The following is an 18,751-nucleotide window of genomic DNA, read 5'->3' as shown; positions in this document are numbered from 1 at the left end:
GCGTAGTGTAAGATGCTTAGTCAAGTTAATTGAAGCTGATTTACTTTATTAAAAAAATTTTAAATACAGTTTTGAGTCATCATTTTTCATTTGCAATTTTTCATTTTTATGTTTGTAAAGATTTTTAAATTGTACCATTGATTAAGAATAATTTATTGTAGGTTTGTCACCTTAAGGATCTGCTAAAAACTATTCTAGAATAGTTTTTAGCAGATCCTTAAGGTGAGAAATACAAAACGCACTATTTTGTACCTATTTATCTAGCCACTTCTATTTAAATTTATATTATCCATATATAAATCCCAAAGTACCCATGAACTTTTGAGAAAACTACAAGTCACACCCCCATAAACCATACTTAAAATGTTCGTCATGACGAGACACCTTGGGCAACACTATCCATTATTTCATAATTTTGTTATTACTTTGTAGTCAAACGGGGTGAAGCCCGTGGGTAACAGCTAGTCAACTTAACAACCAATCTGGACTCACTTATATTTAAACTTGGCTGTGGAGAATCTTCTTAAGTTCATACAAGATGTTACTTTTGTGATTTACATCGTTATAAAATAATGACGTAGGAAGGCAAGAAATAGGTTACCACACGAGCTAAAAGATAATTTTTTACCCTCTTTCATTTTCTTTACTCGGCATTTTCATTTTATTCTAACGTCTCTGACATTAAGTTTTAAGAAACTTTAAAATAAAAATAAATCTAAAATATAATTGTCTTTCAATAAAATGGAGAAAAGGAGACATTCAAGAGGTAATGAAATATGCTACTGTGATGAATATAATCACGACAAAAGAAACAGCCATCCATTGTAATTTGGATTCAAAACTGTTCTGTATGCAAAGTCTGCTACGAGTGTGAGAATAATAGAGAACGTGACTTTGATTTTACCAATCTCATGTATATTTTATGGAAGGGATTAATACTGTACTATTGACTTACTATATTACCTAGGGAACTAGCTATTACAAGTAGAAAACGTATTTTAATAACCAAATATGAATATGTTTTTGAAAAGGATATAAAATAGTCACTGGAATGTGTTATACATGTAAATGTATTAATCTACTCAAATTTAGAACTATATTTTACTTGAGTCTATAGGTTCTAAAAATTATACAATATCTTGATGCAAAGAAACATGTTATATTTATTTAAATTAAAGATGTGCATTTGTGTACAATGTACACCTGTTGTGTGAGTTTTACCTATATCAAAGGCATTTTAATAAGGGATAACAATTTTAAATGAGAGGGTAACAGTAAGAAAGGACTATAAAGTCCTAAGCTCGCCTCAATAAAGAAGATTTTTCAATTTTTATTTCTATCAGGCACTACGAATTCTTTTCTTTTTTAATTGGCAATTATTAAACCCATTACCCTTGCGCCTACTAAAGAAGTAAAAGTAGTTTACATACATTAAAAAATATGGGTTGAAATGTAACTCAAAGCTGTAATAGTTTCTAACCCCTTTAATTTAAAATTTCTCAGAAAGATACATTTCACACTTATATTCACATATGACTTAAAAATTCATTTTATGTTCACGATAAATTTGTACCAAGTCATATTTGCAAATTAAAACTGTCTCAAAACAGAGAAAGAAAACGAACAAAGCAACAAAATATCTCAGGTCATCCAGAAAAACAAGAAAACTGAATTCAAGGCGTTGAACAAGGGAATCCACTAAAGCTACGCAATAACATTCCCGCCATTTTGGCCTTTATTTCAACCCTTTTCGTCCCCAATAAGGTGTAGGGTCAATGTTTTATATGTTCAACCTTTTTTCTGAAGATTATCCACATATTACGAAAAGCACTTATTGTTATATACTCACTAACTAGGTGTTTTAAAGCTCGTGAAAATTTCGTTCAGTTAAATTATGTTAAGATTTTGAAAACAGCTATAGATAGTTAACTTATGTGTTATTTAAAAACTGTTTATACCGTATAAAGTTTTGTATTTTAATGTCTTTATAATCGTGCAATACGTAAGTTGAAAATTATAATTTTTAACACATTACAGCAGTTTCATTGTTCTAACTTTGTTTTAGTTTAATTTCATAATTATATTTTTATTAGTCAACCATAAAGCCTATAAATTAAAAACATGAATGTGTGGTTAACCAATTATAATTTACCCTAACCGTAAATTGTGTAACTTGGCATGGATTAAGTGTTGCTAAATGTTGATTAGGCTCCTATACAAAGACATTTCTACTTAACTCATAAAATTTAATCCTGTTTTTTGCCTTGTCATGTGTAGCTTGAGGAAGAATGTGAAATAGGTGATTAGAGGGATTTAAACCTATAGACCTTCAAGACTAAAATCCTACATTTTAACTAAATGACCAGTGCTGTTTTAACCTAATAAAATAAAGTAATAGAGCATTGAATCATTTATGTATAAATTGATGCTATACGCTTTATTTTAAAACCCCAAAATTATGTCCACGATCTTAACCTCTCTCTGGGGAAGGCAAGTTTTTATAGTATAAGTTGGGAAAGTTTAACAAATTGTTATTGGTTTTTATATGAAAACAAACGACTAATTACTAATTAGCCATATTTATACCAAACAATATGGTAGAACTTAAAGGTCTGCGGGCTATAGTATTGTTTATACAGCCTCATCACTTCGATAACATACAAATAGTTGTAATCAATGGTAAAGTTCAAACAATGTGATCAGACCAACTCGTATATTTGTTCAGAGGCTCATGGTCATGTTTATTTTTGTTTGTTTGATAATATCGAGTAATTAGTTTCGAAACAGAATTTACTCTTCGTTTGATCGGGAATGTTTGATTGTGTTGTGCACAAACTATTTACACAGCGAAATATTTTACAAACAATATTTGTTAAAATTAATACGTTTGATTATATCCCGCAAATACATTATTGTACCAGGTGTCGATAAAGTATTCATCGGGGTTTAAACTTATTGGACTTATACATGAATGCTACTAAAAATTGCTTGTATTGAAAGAGAAAGCCCTCTAGTTTTTTTTTGTTTTTTTCATATAAAGGTTGCTCAATATGTTTCCCATTTGCAGCGAAACATGTTTCCAGCTATGTTGCAACTTTCTTCCAAATATTGGTTAGCATATTGTTGCTTTTTGTTGTTACTGCAACACTAATCCCTTCTCGGAGGAGTTTTAGCAAATGACGGGATGTATGTCCTGTCCGTCACTTAGCCCCAGAGAAAGAAATAACAAAGAAAATGAAATTAAAAATGTCTTCATTTAAGAGGCGAAGTTATAGCTTGAACGTCCTCTCTACCACTCAACCTCTAAAACATAAATAAAATTAAATAGAAAGTACTCTACCATAATATAAACATGATGGAAGGAAATTTAATAATCATAAAAAGTCCATTCAGAAATCGCATGCAGTAAGGTAAGACGACTTGACTTATCTCCTTTCACTCCTGCACGGAGCATAGGGCCTCCACGAAACAACGCCATTGGACTCGGTTGGCAGCCAAGGCTCTCACTTCTTCTTTCTTGTTATATTTTTGACAAGCATTTTACTTGGGACAAACACATTGATCATGTTGCTTCTAAGGTTTTGAGTGGAATTTCTCTGTTAAGAAGGCTGTCAGACTACTTGGACAGTGAAACTTTAAGGGCTGTTTATTTTAGAGTGGTATATCCATATTTAGCTTATGGACTTGTCTTGTGGGGAGGTTCTTTCCATTCATATACCAAAAGGATTTTTGTTTTACAGAAGAGAGCTCTACGTTTAGTTGCAAAAGTTAGCCAGAGGACTCAAAGTAAAGTTATTTTTGTTTCACATAGTATTATGACTTTGTACGCTATGTATGTATACCAGGTTGTATGTTTGGTTAAATTTAGCAGTTGTTCTGATAATTTAGTTTTTAATGTAGGACAAATGCATGACCATGACACTAGACAGGGTAATGATTTTTTCAGAGTGAGGAGAAATTTCCAGAGAACAGAAAATAGCCCTTATGTCAAGGGAGCAATATTTTTTAATAAATTGCCAAAGTCAATAAAAGAACTGAAAGGTAAAAAATTCAAAAGTTTTTTGAAAATTTGGCTAATTAATAAATGTCCAGCCAGACTTGAGGATTTCGATTTAAAAAAAAGGTATGCCTAGCCTATTGTGTGAGTAGAACTTTGTAGAGTAGAACGCATGGTTTTGTACTCAAATCTGTATTTTTGCATGGTTTGCTTTGTATGATAAGTGACTGTAACATTGACGATTGCAGTGCATGTTTTTCATGTTAAAAGCAAATAAAGACATTTCATTTCATTTCACTTCCCTCCAGTTTTTCCCTGCCTGCATCTTTAAGGTATGAGGAACTCGGGTCTTAATACAGTAACTCACGCTGGACCCTAAGACACTGAATGTTCTTTTTTCAATGATAGGCATTTAAAAAAAAAGTAAACAAAAAGGGTAACAATGAACTAGGAACATATGATAAAAAAACTTTAAAAAACTCTCTTTAACAACGTGTGAGTCACAGTGTCGTGGGACCAAAATTAAATGACATATATTTATTTATACATTATATGTATATGTGTGTAATTAAAACCTGATGAATGACATACATAATAAACCAAAACAAGAAACAGGAGAACTTTATTAAATAATGGAATGCAAGTTTTGGAACAATAAGAAAATTAGAAACAAGAGATTGCTGATGCACAAAGATGTCTTTGTTAAGATTTTCACTGAATAAATAAACATCAGTCTTAATATTCGCGTTTGTTTATGAGTTTCCTGTGATTAGTGCCTCTAAGGATGCTCCATTGAAAGTTACTGTTTTTGACTAGAATATGCGTACTTAAATTTTAAATATAGTTTTAGGAAAATCAATTTTTTACGCAAAAAGGAAATAAAGGACTTATGACTGGCCCCCAACTAACTGACCTTTTATAACCTTGATAGATGATAAGAGGTTAAAAAGTAAACGTACTAAGAACTCAACCAAATAATAAATACCAAAATATGACACATAGGCTATTTAAAATGTTTCAATTTATAGATTCGCTGGCTTCTTGGTTTGTTTGTTGTACATTGTTAATATCTGTTTTTTTTTTTTTTTTTACCTAATTGAAAGTGTTCAGATTTTTATACACTGTTTATAGCCCTATATATTTGTTATAAAGTAGGGTGAAGGAACACACCGTGAATATTTTCCTAAAATAATGGGAAAACATTTTAAGCAGTAGATTTCGGTACACTCACGCCAACGCATCATATAAACAAGAATTATATTTTACAATCAAATCTTTGGAAGGTCCACATGCAGTTTCCAAAGCCAATGAATTGCAGAAAATATTTCGTATTTTCTATTTTTTATATTCTATGTATTTATTTATCGATATTTAATTAACCTTAGGGAAAAATAATTGTGCGAATTTCTTGTATTTGCTATTCATTTTAATATCATCTCAATTATTATTCGTGTAGCAAATATAGTGAGTGATAGGCACAATTAATTTTTAATTGCCACTTCATGACGAATCTTGCAGTTGAAGATTTAACAGACCTATACAAACTGACCACAACCCAATCTTCCTACTCAGAATAGGTTTAACCTAACCTAACCCAATCTTCCTACTTATAATAGTTAACCTAACCTAACCTAACCCAATCTTTCTACTCATAATAGGCCAACAACCAAACCTAACCTAACCAAATCTTCCTACTGATAAAAGTTCAACCCAACCTAACCTATCCTAACCCAATATTCCTACTCATAATAGGTCAATCGTTTTTATAAATGCAAATTATCTGTTTATGTAAACAAATATTTATACTACGACATAGAATACGGTAAGCTATACACTGTTAAATAATTAATCTTTCATGAAGGAGTAATAAGGAATACGGAGGAATATTGTTCGTATAGCTAAATAATAAACGCTATTCAAGGAGGGGGGGGGGGAATTGATATTCAGAAAAAAGTTGAAATAACTTTATTGACTACTACTTTCCATATAGCACACATATTGTTATGATGATTAAAAAATCAAGCAAGTTAACTACAGAATTTTTTTCTGATGAATCAATTTTATATTATAATAACATTTATCAATACTAAACATAGGATAACTAACTAGCGACTATGATCACTGACACTACTTATATTATAAACTATGTTTCCATGTTGAAATAAAAATTTTAATAGAATCAAAAAGAAGGATTTGTTAAATTGAGAAGTACTGCAGTAAAATACCGTTTGGATATACGGACACACTTTGATGAAAAATTGAATGGAGGAAACCTATACAGCAGGTCCCTTGACATGTCTACTTTCGAATCAATTGCCAATACTTAAAGCGTTATATCTAGGTACCGGGTGTCCACAAAGTCTTGGTCTGATTTAATAGCTTTGCTGTACGAAAATCATTAGAGCCACACTTAACTTGTATGTCTTGTTTTGAAGGGAATTTATTCAAGTTTTATTTAATGATATTATTAATACCCTAACATAGCTGATTGACAACAATACAAGTTATGATTTAATATAATAACAAATCAAAAATGGTGAGTTTACAAGAAAAATTACAGTTTGTCTTGTTGTTTCACGAAACCCAATCCCTTATAGCAGTTCAACGACTATCCATTTGAGTGGGAAGGTTAACAGACACAATAATTGTAGAATTTTGGGGAGTTTAAATCTCAGGACATCGTGATTAAAAATGAAAGGGACAGTCTAAAACTAAATCTTTGGTGCGGTGTAATGCATGATGGAATCATCGGATAATTTTTCTTTGCGGAAGAAAATCTAAATAAATGCGGTTGTTTACTTGGTTATGTTGGAGTTGTATATAATCCCTCAATTATAAGAACTGCAACTTATAATAATTTATAGCAAGACAGCGGCACTCCGCCTAATTGGGATGAGGGATTTTTTAAATCTTCACTTCCCAGGTCACTGGAATGGGCGTGATTGCCCGAACAAATGACCACCTCGTTCCCCTGGTGCCCCCATAACCCCCATGGGTTTCTTTTTGTGGGTATTTGTCAAGGACAATATCTATTCTTCCCCGGTTCACAATTTGCGCACACTTGCGGGAGAAATTCTAGAGTTCTGTGGCGTCTGTAACCCAGGATATGATGGCTAAAACCTGGGACAGTCTGAAAAGACGGATAGAATATCTCAAGGCCACTGTAGGCGCACACGTAGAGTTGTGTTACGTTTGTACATAGTTATAAAATCTTAAGAAGTTGTCTGTTATATCTGTAAATAAATCTTTATCCTACTATCACTCGTTTTCATACCATGCGGTTTCTTTATTAGACCAAGACTTCGTGGACACCCGGTACCTATATATGAACAATTAATTTTTTACTTTTACACAAACACTTTTTTCTGGAACTTTTAAAGCAGCTTGTCTAACGATGCAATCCCTGGCACCAGTATCTCTTCCATAATATTTCTAGTATACAAGTTACAAACGACATAACAGAGCCTATTGTTAAAATATAAAAGGTAAGCCTAAAATCATTGATGCTGAGAACTTTAACGCGATTAAAAACCGGCCTTCTGAAATTTTCTGAGGTGTTCAGCCTTTGTTCGTGAAGAAACGAACTGTATTCGTCATCCCACTTTTTGATGAATCCGAATTCAAAAATCCTGCCAACAAATTTTTCAAATGAGTCATAGAAAACGCTCCTAGCATTCATTATGTTTCCAACGTACACTCTGGCAATGGTATCATCTAGGATGTGAAGTTTATCCTTCTCAACTAAATCGGTCATTATGTAAGAATTTAAGGATGAAGTATGGATAAGAAAGGCAAAATGTTTACTCAGTTTCTTTGGGTAGGAAGTAGACGTATTCCATCTACGATAAGTAGGTCTGTATACGAGGTCTTTGTACACATCTTTGTCTAAATTGTCGAACGCGTGCAAATACCCTTTGAAAGGGGCGTAAACCGGAATTTTAGCCTTGAACAACTCTTCAAGAGTATTTATGTTCCGAATAAAGGGACTCTCTCTAGTTAAATTCATGAGCTGGGCAACGAAGATGTTGATTATGACGACTCCAAAACAAAGACAACTCGATATGAATAATCTGTATGAATTATTCGTGGGAGATCTTGAAAATGGAACTGAAAATATCGATTTTAATACAATTGTAAACCAATATAAATCTTTGTTCCTATTTGCCTTGAACTTATTACTGATCTTCATTATGTAAAGAGAGAATATACAACAGACTAAGAAAGACAATGTGAACCACACCACGACATCTGGTTGGAACATGTGTAAAAGAAGATTCCAACCTTTTACTCTTCCTCTTTTCCTAGTGATGATGACCATCTTGGATTCCTTCCTGGGAAACACAAACTGCACCATCGGAGTCCCGTACCACTCAACAAACTTGGAGTTGACAGCGAATTCTACGTAATTTTCAAGAACCTCTTTCAAAGCACCGTAGGCCACTCCGTTTCTGAAAAAGCCGTGTAGCTGATCGGTCGTGGGCTTTTGTACCACAAGACTTGTGTTGAAGTACTCCTCTATCATCCAACGAAGAGTGAGATCCGCACCTCCTCTAATACTCCCAGGACTGTTCATCAGCAATGGATGAACACCTAACATGAAAGGAAACATGGAAGTTCTGATTGGGTATCCGTGTAAATTGCGAAACCTCTTCTGCAGTTGAAGGTTTAGGTCTTCATTTGCATCAAGTTTCATCAAAACTCCTGGTTTAACTGGATGATCGGCCAAAAAAGGATTGTAAGCCAACACAATCGTTTCCGATTCTTTCTGCTCCACGAAGATCATGTTGATAACCTTCGCGCTCATCCAAACCGAATGGAAATATTCCAAAACAATTGATTCTTCTTCTTGAGGGTCCAGACTTGTCAATGTGATGACAACTATTTTTTTAGTATTAACTTTCAGTGTAGTTTTGTTAAAACAATTCAACAACTGGTTGATTTGATACAAATCCGATGAGATGTTCTTTATGGTGATTATATACCCATCAAAATCTAAATCAGATGTTGAACACTTTGTAATTATAAACTCTTGATCATATATAATCGTAGGCAAATTCAAATAGTTTACGATTGAGTCTAACATATCATCATTGGATATAAACACCCCTATTGTATGATTGTAGTGAAAGTAATTGTGTATTACCTTAGCACTGTTGTTCCAAACACTCTGATCCATTGAATATTCTCTTGCATGTCTCAAAGAAAGAGAAATGTGAATAAACAACAAAGTAATACATAAAGTTTTCATTGTGATTGTAAAGTTTATCCCTACAGCATCTAGTGAGCTTTTGTTAAGAAAAGTTTGCAAGAGAATTGGTTGGTCTTGGTTAGATTTCTAATTATTTCCCAAATAACAAGTGTAATTTGGTTGAAATATTTCATGGAACAGAACGTTTACTTTGTCATAATTTACAAGACGAAGTCAAATCAAACAATGCTACTCAAACTGTATTTAAATAGTGGACTACTGACGTTCGTTATTCCCCTTAATTATTACATTTACTTGACATTTACATTACATTTAATTACATTCTTGGACTTGAGAAGTTTACTATATGTAACGGCAAGGACTAAACTATACTTAAAGACTATTAATTATATTTTCAAATATGTTTGAATAAATAATTACTTATTTGTATATTTACTGTATAAAAGATGGCAGATGGCAGGTTATTATGGTAGGATTGCTGGCGAGGTGCTGAATACAGTGCTTATTCATAACCATACAATATTTTTAGTACCAACCATTCACAACCCCAGATTCAGATTGAGGACAAACATTTCGTGTCTGGACGCTTGATATAGGGATTAGTGAAGTGGGAATTCATTTTAGGCTGATCATTTTATGGACTTCTTACAGGATTAAATTAATTTATTTGAACTCAAACTCATTAGCAATATTTTTTACTACTCGTTGTTCAAAATTCAATTTTAGTTATTTTAAGTTTATGCAATTTAGGATATTATTAAAACAACTATTCATTGGTATTTTAAAATAATATTTATAACCAGGTCCCACTTAAATGTTAGCAGTTTTAAAACCTTAGCATATAAAATACCCACTATTAACAAATAGGTGAACCTCTACTTAACATTTATATTGGCTTGAAGCTAGCAGACAGAAGATTAAACCACTCCGTTGAAAGGGTTTTGTAGCGAATAAATTGGACTTTACTGATTATTTTCTAGATCTAACACAATGTTGAGTGCTACTACGGAAATTATTAGCTGTTTTAACATTATTTATGATTATTTACTGTGTAATAATATGATTATAAATGATTTCTTAAAGAATCGATCTGATAGTGATCTAATTTGATTATACAATTGTGTACTTCATGTTGGTCGTTTGAACGCAGTGGAGTGAAAAATGTAGATTTTACGAATAGTTATTTATTTTGGGGGTACATGAGTTCTATGAATAGTTTATGAATTGATATTTAATTTCGTAAAATTATGTTTAAATTTGATCAAATTGATTTTTTTTCATAAAAACGTCCACACAACAGTAACTTACCTTAACGTTGTATAAAAGTTAATGAAGAAGGGTAATAAATTTATATAGGACTATTGTTAATTACGGAAATCCCTGGTAAAAAAAAAAATACTTTAAATATATTTTTTTCTGAATCCTAAAGAAATGTGTTGTATTTAGCTTAGTTGGCCTACATTTGTTTTCTAACATTCCAATATTAAAAACTGTCAAGTTGGTATTAAAAGAATTACAGGAAAATTCAAGTCTCTCTGAAGCCATAGAAGAAATAATCCGTTACCTAAAGAAAGTAATTATGCCAAAACTATTTTTCGTTCAATGGATATTTCTATAAGCAAAATGACGGTATTTTCTTAGAATTTTCATTCAGGAAAGGTTTTGGACCGTAAGCTTTCCGCTCTGCTGAGCTTCTTTGGGCGGATTAATGCTCTTTACAAAATCCGTCACGCATTTCGTTAGTTTATCTTAAACATTATCTGTCTCTTCATTTGACAAGCTCTTTCATGATTACCACATTAAAATTAACAGATTTAATCAAAATGTTCCATGTTTCAATTTTTATGTGCGAGAATAACTCAAGAGCGATTTTAAATCTAATATATTAATGTTTAAAGTAGATAAAATAACTAACGTATACATTTTAAAAGTTACGATAAATTTTAAGCCAAACGTAAATTAAATGTTTAATTTATTATGGATTGACATTATACATATTTGAAAAATATTCTATTACAAATCCAACAGCATGGATGGAATGGAAGCTAAAAAAATTACCATCGTCATAGACAATGAATTTTGTTTTAAAGACAATATTGACAATCATGTACTGAAATGTTTCTTAGCTATGATTATATATTTCGTAAGACTTTAACCTAAAATAATAATCTGAATTTAAGCTTTTTTAATAAAAATTTATTGGTTTACAAGGCAAATAATAAAAACACCCACAGTACATGCTTAAATGTTTTACCTCTTATGCTCCTGGAACGCAATTGTTTGAAACTGTCCAAAATAACATTTAATTTTTCAACAAAATATACTACCTATTTTGTTAGACGGAGTGATACGTTTATTTATTCTATGGTAATTTCACGGAATACTTAGTTATCTATAGTCAACGCGAAGGAGTTATTTACCTTACTTTTTTAAATTTTTAAAAGTTTACGTTATTTAAATTTAATGGTTAAGGCAATGTTTCACCACAGATGGATTCTATCTAAGTTTTAATGCTGCAACCCCTAAGGTCTAACTTGAAGTAATATGAAAAACAATCCTGGGCTCGTGCCTATGGCGTCTTTGGTAAAAAAAACTTTCATCGCATCCTTCATAATGTAATACCATCAGAAAAACAACTGTTTTGGGGTTGTTTGATATCCACTGTGTGCAATCGCAATGTGCATGATTTAGTTGATAGAGAAAAATTTAATATGAAAGTCAGATTAAATTACTGTAATTGTCTCAAGTTAAAACATCTTTTGTGACATGTGTCCTTCAATCAACACAAATATATACAGTCAATTTCCTAAACTTTTGACCACAAAATCTAGCATCATAATAACAAACAGGTTTATATTATTTATTCTAGTTGTTTTCAACTTTGACAGTAGAACACATAATGTTAGTTTCATGTAGACTTTCAACTGACGCACTCAACAGAACTCTGCAAGTTTGCTACACAAACTTTTGCTTTACTACGCACTTCCCTGAATTAACTTTGCTTTATTCAAAGTTAACTTTTCAAAAACGCTTTGTATGTCAAGCAGTAGCATTATGATTATAGCATTTCCGAGAAAAAAGGTAATGTGGTAAAGCTCGCTTAGAACACATGCTTAACACACACCATCATAACAATTACACTATAGTTCGGCCGCTTAGAAAACGACCTCCTCCAGCATTGGTTTAGCATTAGCGCGCAGGTCGTTTTCTAAGCGGCCGAACTATACCCTATTTTCTCAACAGAAACACGAAAAAGTCTAACGGATCTTTACAAAACCATATGTAAACAGATCTGAATTTTCAAGAAAGTGACATTGGAGAAGCAGGCTGGTCCATGAAGTTCCCCCTCCCCAATAGAGCACTAAAAAAATAGTACCCAGTGTTAGTGCTGGTTAATGCTCTAAACACCATCGTTAGTTTCCAGTGGTTTAAGTTATAGAAGAAAGATTGTGGGGATGCCAACTTCACGGAAGTTATACACCACCCAGTGCGAACAGTACTGCAGTAATTTGTAGTAATTTGTGTGAACTTATATAAAAATTAGTACATGTTGTTAGAGCTTTGTTGGGGCTCTCACCTAAGATGCATACAATAACAGTTTATTGGAAACATAAAAACAGCCAATCGTGAGACAACATACCATATAATTTCATTTTAATGTTCAATGACGCCACCAAACATTCGTATTAATGCTACTTACTGTAAAACTGGAGGTGGGGTGCTATGAAAACATAATCGTTGTTTAGCTCCAGCAGATGAGTTTGTAAAACTACATGAAGTTTATTCATAATCACAATCACAACTGCTAAAAAGAAAAATGGAATAAGACAGCTGCATGGTTGCACCGTGCCAGCTGTTCAAACCGAACCCGAATAGGATAAATATATCCAAAGATAACCTATCACTATCAATTTTAGGTTATGTACGAAAGACCCCATTCACTATTATAAATAACATTATTTTTCTGAGCTGCTTAACTGATTTAAGTTACTGCGACTCCTTAATATTCTCCTACAAACAATAAGAGCGCTCTTCGTTACTTTCCTCCTCCTGAGAGTGACTGAGGGATTTTAGATTCTGAATACCGGTTTCTTATGGTTTTCATCATTTATAGCAAGCAGAAGAGTTTTCATTCAATTTGTATTACTAACTTCAAGGAATCTGCATGATGGTAAGCCTTTTATTTTGTCCTGATTGACGAAAAATGTTTTTGTTGTTTTTTGCACTGAAAATAGGCTACTAGGCTTCTGTGGAGTTTTGCAAAGGAATATCTGGGATATAGGAAATAGGCTTACATATTTTTCCCTAGGCCTATGGGCTGGATAAACTGACAGCTTAACACGTTCGCTGCGGGCCATCAAATGGCAGGCGTAGCCCCAGTGCGGCGCAGCCCGCAGCTTCGAACAAACCCGATTGCCGGGTGATTGACACTCATATTTCGGTATGACGAATAGCAAATAACGTGCGGTGATGTCCTGCTTTATAACAAGAGTCGACGTAGTTCGCTAAACACTCACAGACAGCAGCACTGCTTGGAACGTAGCCGGTCCCATATTGTATTGCCAATTGGAGGGAGAAAGACGGGACAACAAGTTGATTTTTAAGTTTGCCAGACAGGGATTTTATGGGGAAATTTTACTACCAACCTACAACACAACAAAAAGCAAGTCACCCACTACACGCTAACGTGGTAAAGGTCCGCCTTCTACCGACGCTAGAGCTAAAACGAGGATATATGTAAGGCATTGCCGAGCGTATCCGAACGGTTACGGCAGCACCTGAACAGCGCTCGGCCCGTATCCGATCGGATACGCCCGCAGTGAACGTGTTAAGTGAGCTACGAATCACTTAGGCCTAATCTCTGCATTAACTTAATAACTTAACACATCCTAAGTTTAAACTTTTAATTTCTTAGAACTTCAATGTTAAGTTACGTCCGACGAGGACTGTACGGTAAACATTCTCATGGTAGGTCAGAAGTAAGTAAGTTACTGGCAAGAGAAAAAGTTGATGAGTTTACAAGAGCCTTCCTACAAACAATGCCGTAGGCTGCTGTGAGCTCAAGGAAAGCAATCTACTTAATGTTATTCCTCTGTCAAACCTTTGAGTAGACCTAACTTATGTATAGTTTAATGGTTTGTGCCTCTGACTTCAAATGCGAGAGGGAAGAGTTTTTTTCTGGTCCACCGACTAAACATATGAGCTTGGACCGCTCGCCCTAAAAGCGTTTGTGTATGGTAACTCTGATACATCAGTCTTTAAGTAAATGCCTAAGATGAAAGTTAGACAATGAGAAATAAACCTCCCTCAATGAAGTATGTTAAATCGGGCATCATTCTCTAAATGAGCTAGGATCGAGGATGGTTTTTGCCTGTAAACATTCTTCACCTAGGTTGTACTTGGCAGAACTGTGATGTAGGCTAACTTACTTGTTCGATTCCATTGGATAAATTCTTTGATATCATAGATTTTTTTAGGCCTATATGCATCTTGTGTTCACCTATTGTATTATTTTTATTATTGCTTGTTATCTCCCGTATGTGATGGTATTATTGTACAATGGCTTCTGCCGTGAATAAACAAATTGAATTGAATATAGGTAAACTTATTATATAGCCATAATCTTCAAATTTTACTCATAAACTAAGTTACACTATGCTTCTTACATCCCACTTTTTTCAGAATAAGCCTAATTAAATCTTAGTACATTTTCCTCAAATTCAATACCACTTTCAAATCATGACTCTCCTTTCTTATCTTTACTTCAAATAATTAATATGGCTTGTTGTTTTACAGGTACGCTGGGGGACAAGCTCTTTACTAAACACAGTAAATTTTTTGACTCGCTCAAGTTTGTCTAAACCTTTACGTTTTTCAAGAAACATGTCAACCCAACCAGGCAACGATGAAGTAGTGCTGTCTGAGATAATCAATAACAAAGGTGTATTGACATTGAATCGGCCCCGAGCCTTAAATTCTTTAAATGAAGCTATGGTGACTATAATTCTTGAGAAGTTAAAAGACTGGGAACACAAAGTCGATTGCGTTGTGGTAAGAGGTGCCGGAGAGAAAGCATTTTGTGCTGGAGGCGATGTTGTCGCTGTAACTTCCGGAAGTCTTACAAACTGTAACCATGGCAAAAACTTCTTCCGCAAGGAGTATACTATGGACTACATCATTAGTCAATACAAGAAACCATACATAGCTTTAATCGATGGCATCACAATGGGTGGTGGAGTTGGTATTTCTGTTAATGGAAAATACAGAATCGCAACTGAAAAAACGTTGTTCGCAATGCCTGAAACAGCGATCGGTCTTTTCCCAGATGTTGGAGCGAGTTATTTTCTCTCTAGATTAGAGGGAAAACTCGGGCTCTACTTGGCACTTACTGGACAAAGACTGAAAGGGAAAGACGTTGTGAAAATTGGATTCGGTACTCATTATATTGAGAGTAAAAATATTCCTACGCTATACGAAGCTATATTGAAAGGTGACGGTGACGTTGAAAGTACAATTAAGAAACACTCAGTTGATGTTTCTGATCACACTTTTAGCCTGGCTCAAAACATGGGGCTTATAAATGAAGCATTTTCTGGTTCGACTGTAGAAGAGATTTTTACAAGGCTAGAAAAAGATGGTTCTCAATTTAGTCAAGACACTTTGAAACTTTTAAATAAAATGTCTCCAATTTCTATGAAAATTTCCAAAGTAGAATTGGAAAAAGGAGCCAAAATGTCTCTCAAGGAGTGTCTTCAAATGGAGTTTCGACTTGCCAAGTCTGCTTTAGAGGCTACGTCTTCTCCAGATTTTTATGAAGGTAGCTTATGTTATAAGCTCTTAAGTAGTTTTAGTTAAACTTATTATAATATGGAGAAATCTTTTGTAGTCCACAAGAAGTGGAACGGAAACTATCATTTTTTTAAGATGTCGGCTTCTTTGATTTTTCATTTATTGTCCACGTGAGCCTCAGCCATATGCATGGATTTTATCAAGGACAGGAAGCTGGGTAAGCCAAGAAAGATTAGTGATAGTACTGGGACGCAAGCCCATGACTACCACAATATCGCAGTCCATTTTGTTACCGACTTGTCCTTTAACATGAAAAATCCTGTACCGGTAGGTACATTTAAAATGGAACAGGAAATAACTAAACTTTTGATCAAACCCCAACATTTAATCATATTTAAGCCGAGATAATTAGTTTTGAACTAGTGTACATGTTGCTCCTGACTTATCCTGTATTGCTGCTTTCAGTGTAATTTTAATTTCTTAATTCTTTAAACCAAGTTTGAGGGACTTTGTATTGAATTTATAAATAAATAGGCCTATATATTTGTTTTTTCCTGTTTCATTTAAACTTTTTAAAGCTGTGTAGCCATTTCTGATAACATCTGGTGGTACAGGAGAACCTCGATAGTTCCGACACTTTGTGGACTTAAGGGTGTTGAACTATAGGGAGTAAATGGAGTTAAATATGCAGGATAGTAAAAATAGAAGTTTTATATAGAAATCACCCAAATTTATTAAATGCTAAAAAGCTAACAATTTCACTGTTCAATCATTAGTCTCAAGTCAACAATAAATGACAAACTAATGTTTAAGTCAACTTACATCATAAATAGTAATCATTAAATATCCCTACGTTAAATATTTTGTGATCTTCCATTGTTTTTCTCTCTGATAACTAGAAAGTACTGGTCCCGGTCGTTGACCAGCGTACAAAAAACAAAATATCGATCGCTAATGTTTAGATAGCCTCAGCCGGTGTCAAACTATTGAAGGTGTACTGTATATAATAATTTCCCAAGTTGTAGTCTAAAGCAAGAAAAAAATTATCAACTGATTTCCCTTACTCTATTTATCCTTGCGCTAACTTTTCTATAAGAGGGTTCAGGGTACTTCCAGGTGTACTAAGTATAAAATACTGATCAATTTTGACTGGATTTTTCCACATGTCTTGTCATTTTAATCCACTAAGAACCTTTACTGTCCTGAGAGTCCTATTAAACATCCAGGGAAGTTTTTTGCATCTTAACTGAAAATCTTTCTTCTAGGACAAAAGCTTTTAATATTTTACACGATAACTTATAATCAGTCAGTTAAGTTATTGTAAGATTTCTTGATAAACTCGCAGAACTGTGTACCTACAAATCTTATTTTTATTACAGGAGTGAGAGCCTTATTAAAAGACAAGGATCAAAATCCAAAGTGGAACCCATCCAGTCTCCAAGAAGTTACTGATGATATGGTGAATAAAGTGTTTTTACCGATCTCACCTGAAGAAGAGCTTAAGCTATCTTCAAACCGGGAGAGTCGACTTTAGGATATTGGAAAACAATCTGAGGTGTCTACAACAATGCTTTGAGAATATGAGCTTTAGTAAATTACTTGGACTCCTGCTAGTGTCTTAAAAGGATGATTGTGATGAAAATCTGCCATAGAGATCCCTGTGAAATGGCATATATTCCTCATTTCAAAGTTAAAATAAATTTACCCTACTAGTAAGGCATCCACAGTCTTGAATAACACGATTGTGGTATTTTTTTTGTGAAACCGGCAACAACACCGACTTAGCGTGCTAATGTTACGATCTTGTGGACATGTTAAGATCTGTAATGGTTATCCAAGGAGTCTAGTAATCCTCCATACTACTTTAGTTGAGATCAGAAACTGATCTGTAAGATAACAGACTAAAACATCAGCATCAGTTTCTGGTGATTAAACACCACAATAGTGTAATTAAAGTAGATTTATTTAATCTAGCTAACTTTTAACTAATTAAATATTCAACCTTTAAAATTTAACCTCACTGAATGTTTTTTTTTATTGGGTGAAGAAATGAAAAAAAAAACTCAATGAAGTTGATCTGTTAAAAGTAATCAATAGTTTTTGGAATATTCAGTTAAGTGGAGAATGTAATTGGAGTAGTGTTTGATGTTAGGTAAAATCAATCGAAGATGTTACAGAAACTTGGTCAGGATGTGGTGTCTATATTTTATATTTTTTGTTATTTTTTTGGAGGATATATTTTTATATTATACGTTTATAAAAACATTCAACATGAGTTTGTTTGGTTTTGAGACCTTTAGGCCTACTTAATATTTAATCACTACTTTATCTATTATCAATTCTTTAAGACAGCAATGCACACTTGGTCTCTATTTTAAGCTGAACATGAATGTAGTGAGATGATCTGTAGCGTTGTTACTCAGATCAGCTGTTTCATTAGTCAGGATCATTTCATCATCAGATCCTTGACTGGTTAGGTAGCTGAGTAGCTCGCCCAACAATCAAAAGGTTGCTGGATCGATCCTGAGAAAAGTCAGTAGCTTTTTGATGGTTCAAAACTGTACCCAGCTGTCCTCGATCATTGGGCTTTAAATAAATTATCCTTGCTAATGAAACAGCTGATCTTAATCCGTAACAAAGCTATGCAGATCATCTCACTCCATTCTACACTCATCCTTCACTTTTTGGGTTAATATACGCACATAGATGGTGCTCCCGAATTGATAATGATAATTTATCAACCAAGGGTATTTTAT

General features: G+C 33.6%; 1 protein-coding gene across 1 annotated transcript; it reads left to right on the top strand.

Moving 5' to 3' along the window:
• Positions 1–13,137: 13,137 nt before the first annotated feature.
• LOC128993309 (3-hydroxyisobutyryl-CoA hydrolase, mitochondrial-like) lies at positions 13,138–18,265 on the top strand. Its single transcript, XM_054417123.1, has 3 exons — positions 13,138–13,377; positions 15,003–16,023; positions 17,375–18,265. The coding sequence occupies exons 1-3, from the start codon at positions 13,372–13,374 to the stop codon at positions 17,527–17,529; spliced, it is 1,182 nt and encodes a 393-aa protein (XP_054273098.1). The 5' UTR covers positions 13,138–13,371; the 3' UTR covers positions 17,530–18,265.
• Positions 18,266–18,751: the final 486 nt, after the last annotated feature.

Source organism: Macrosteles quadrilineatus, unplaced genomic scaffold (assembly GCF_028750875.1).
Source record: "Macrosteles quadrilineatus isolate MER2022 unplaced genomic scaffold, UCM_ALF_1.0 Scaffold_1__1_contigs__length_201487025, whole genome shotgun sequence".
Taxonomy (NCBI): Eukaryota; Metazoa; Arthropoda; class Insecta; order Hemiptera; family Cicadellidae; genus Macrosteles; species Macrosteles quadrilineatus.
The sequence above is the reverse complement of the archived record's forward strand: the minus strand, read 5'-3'. Positions and strand labels throughout refer to the sequence as shown.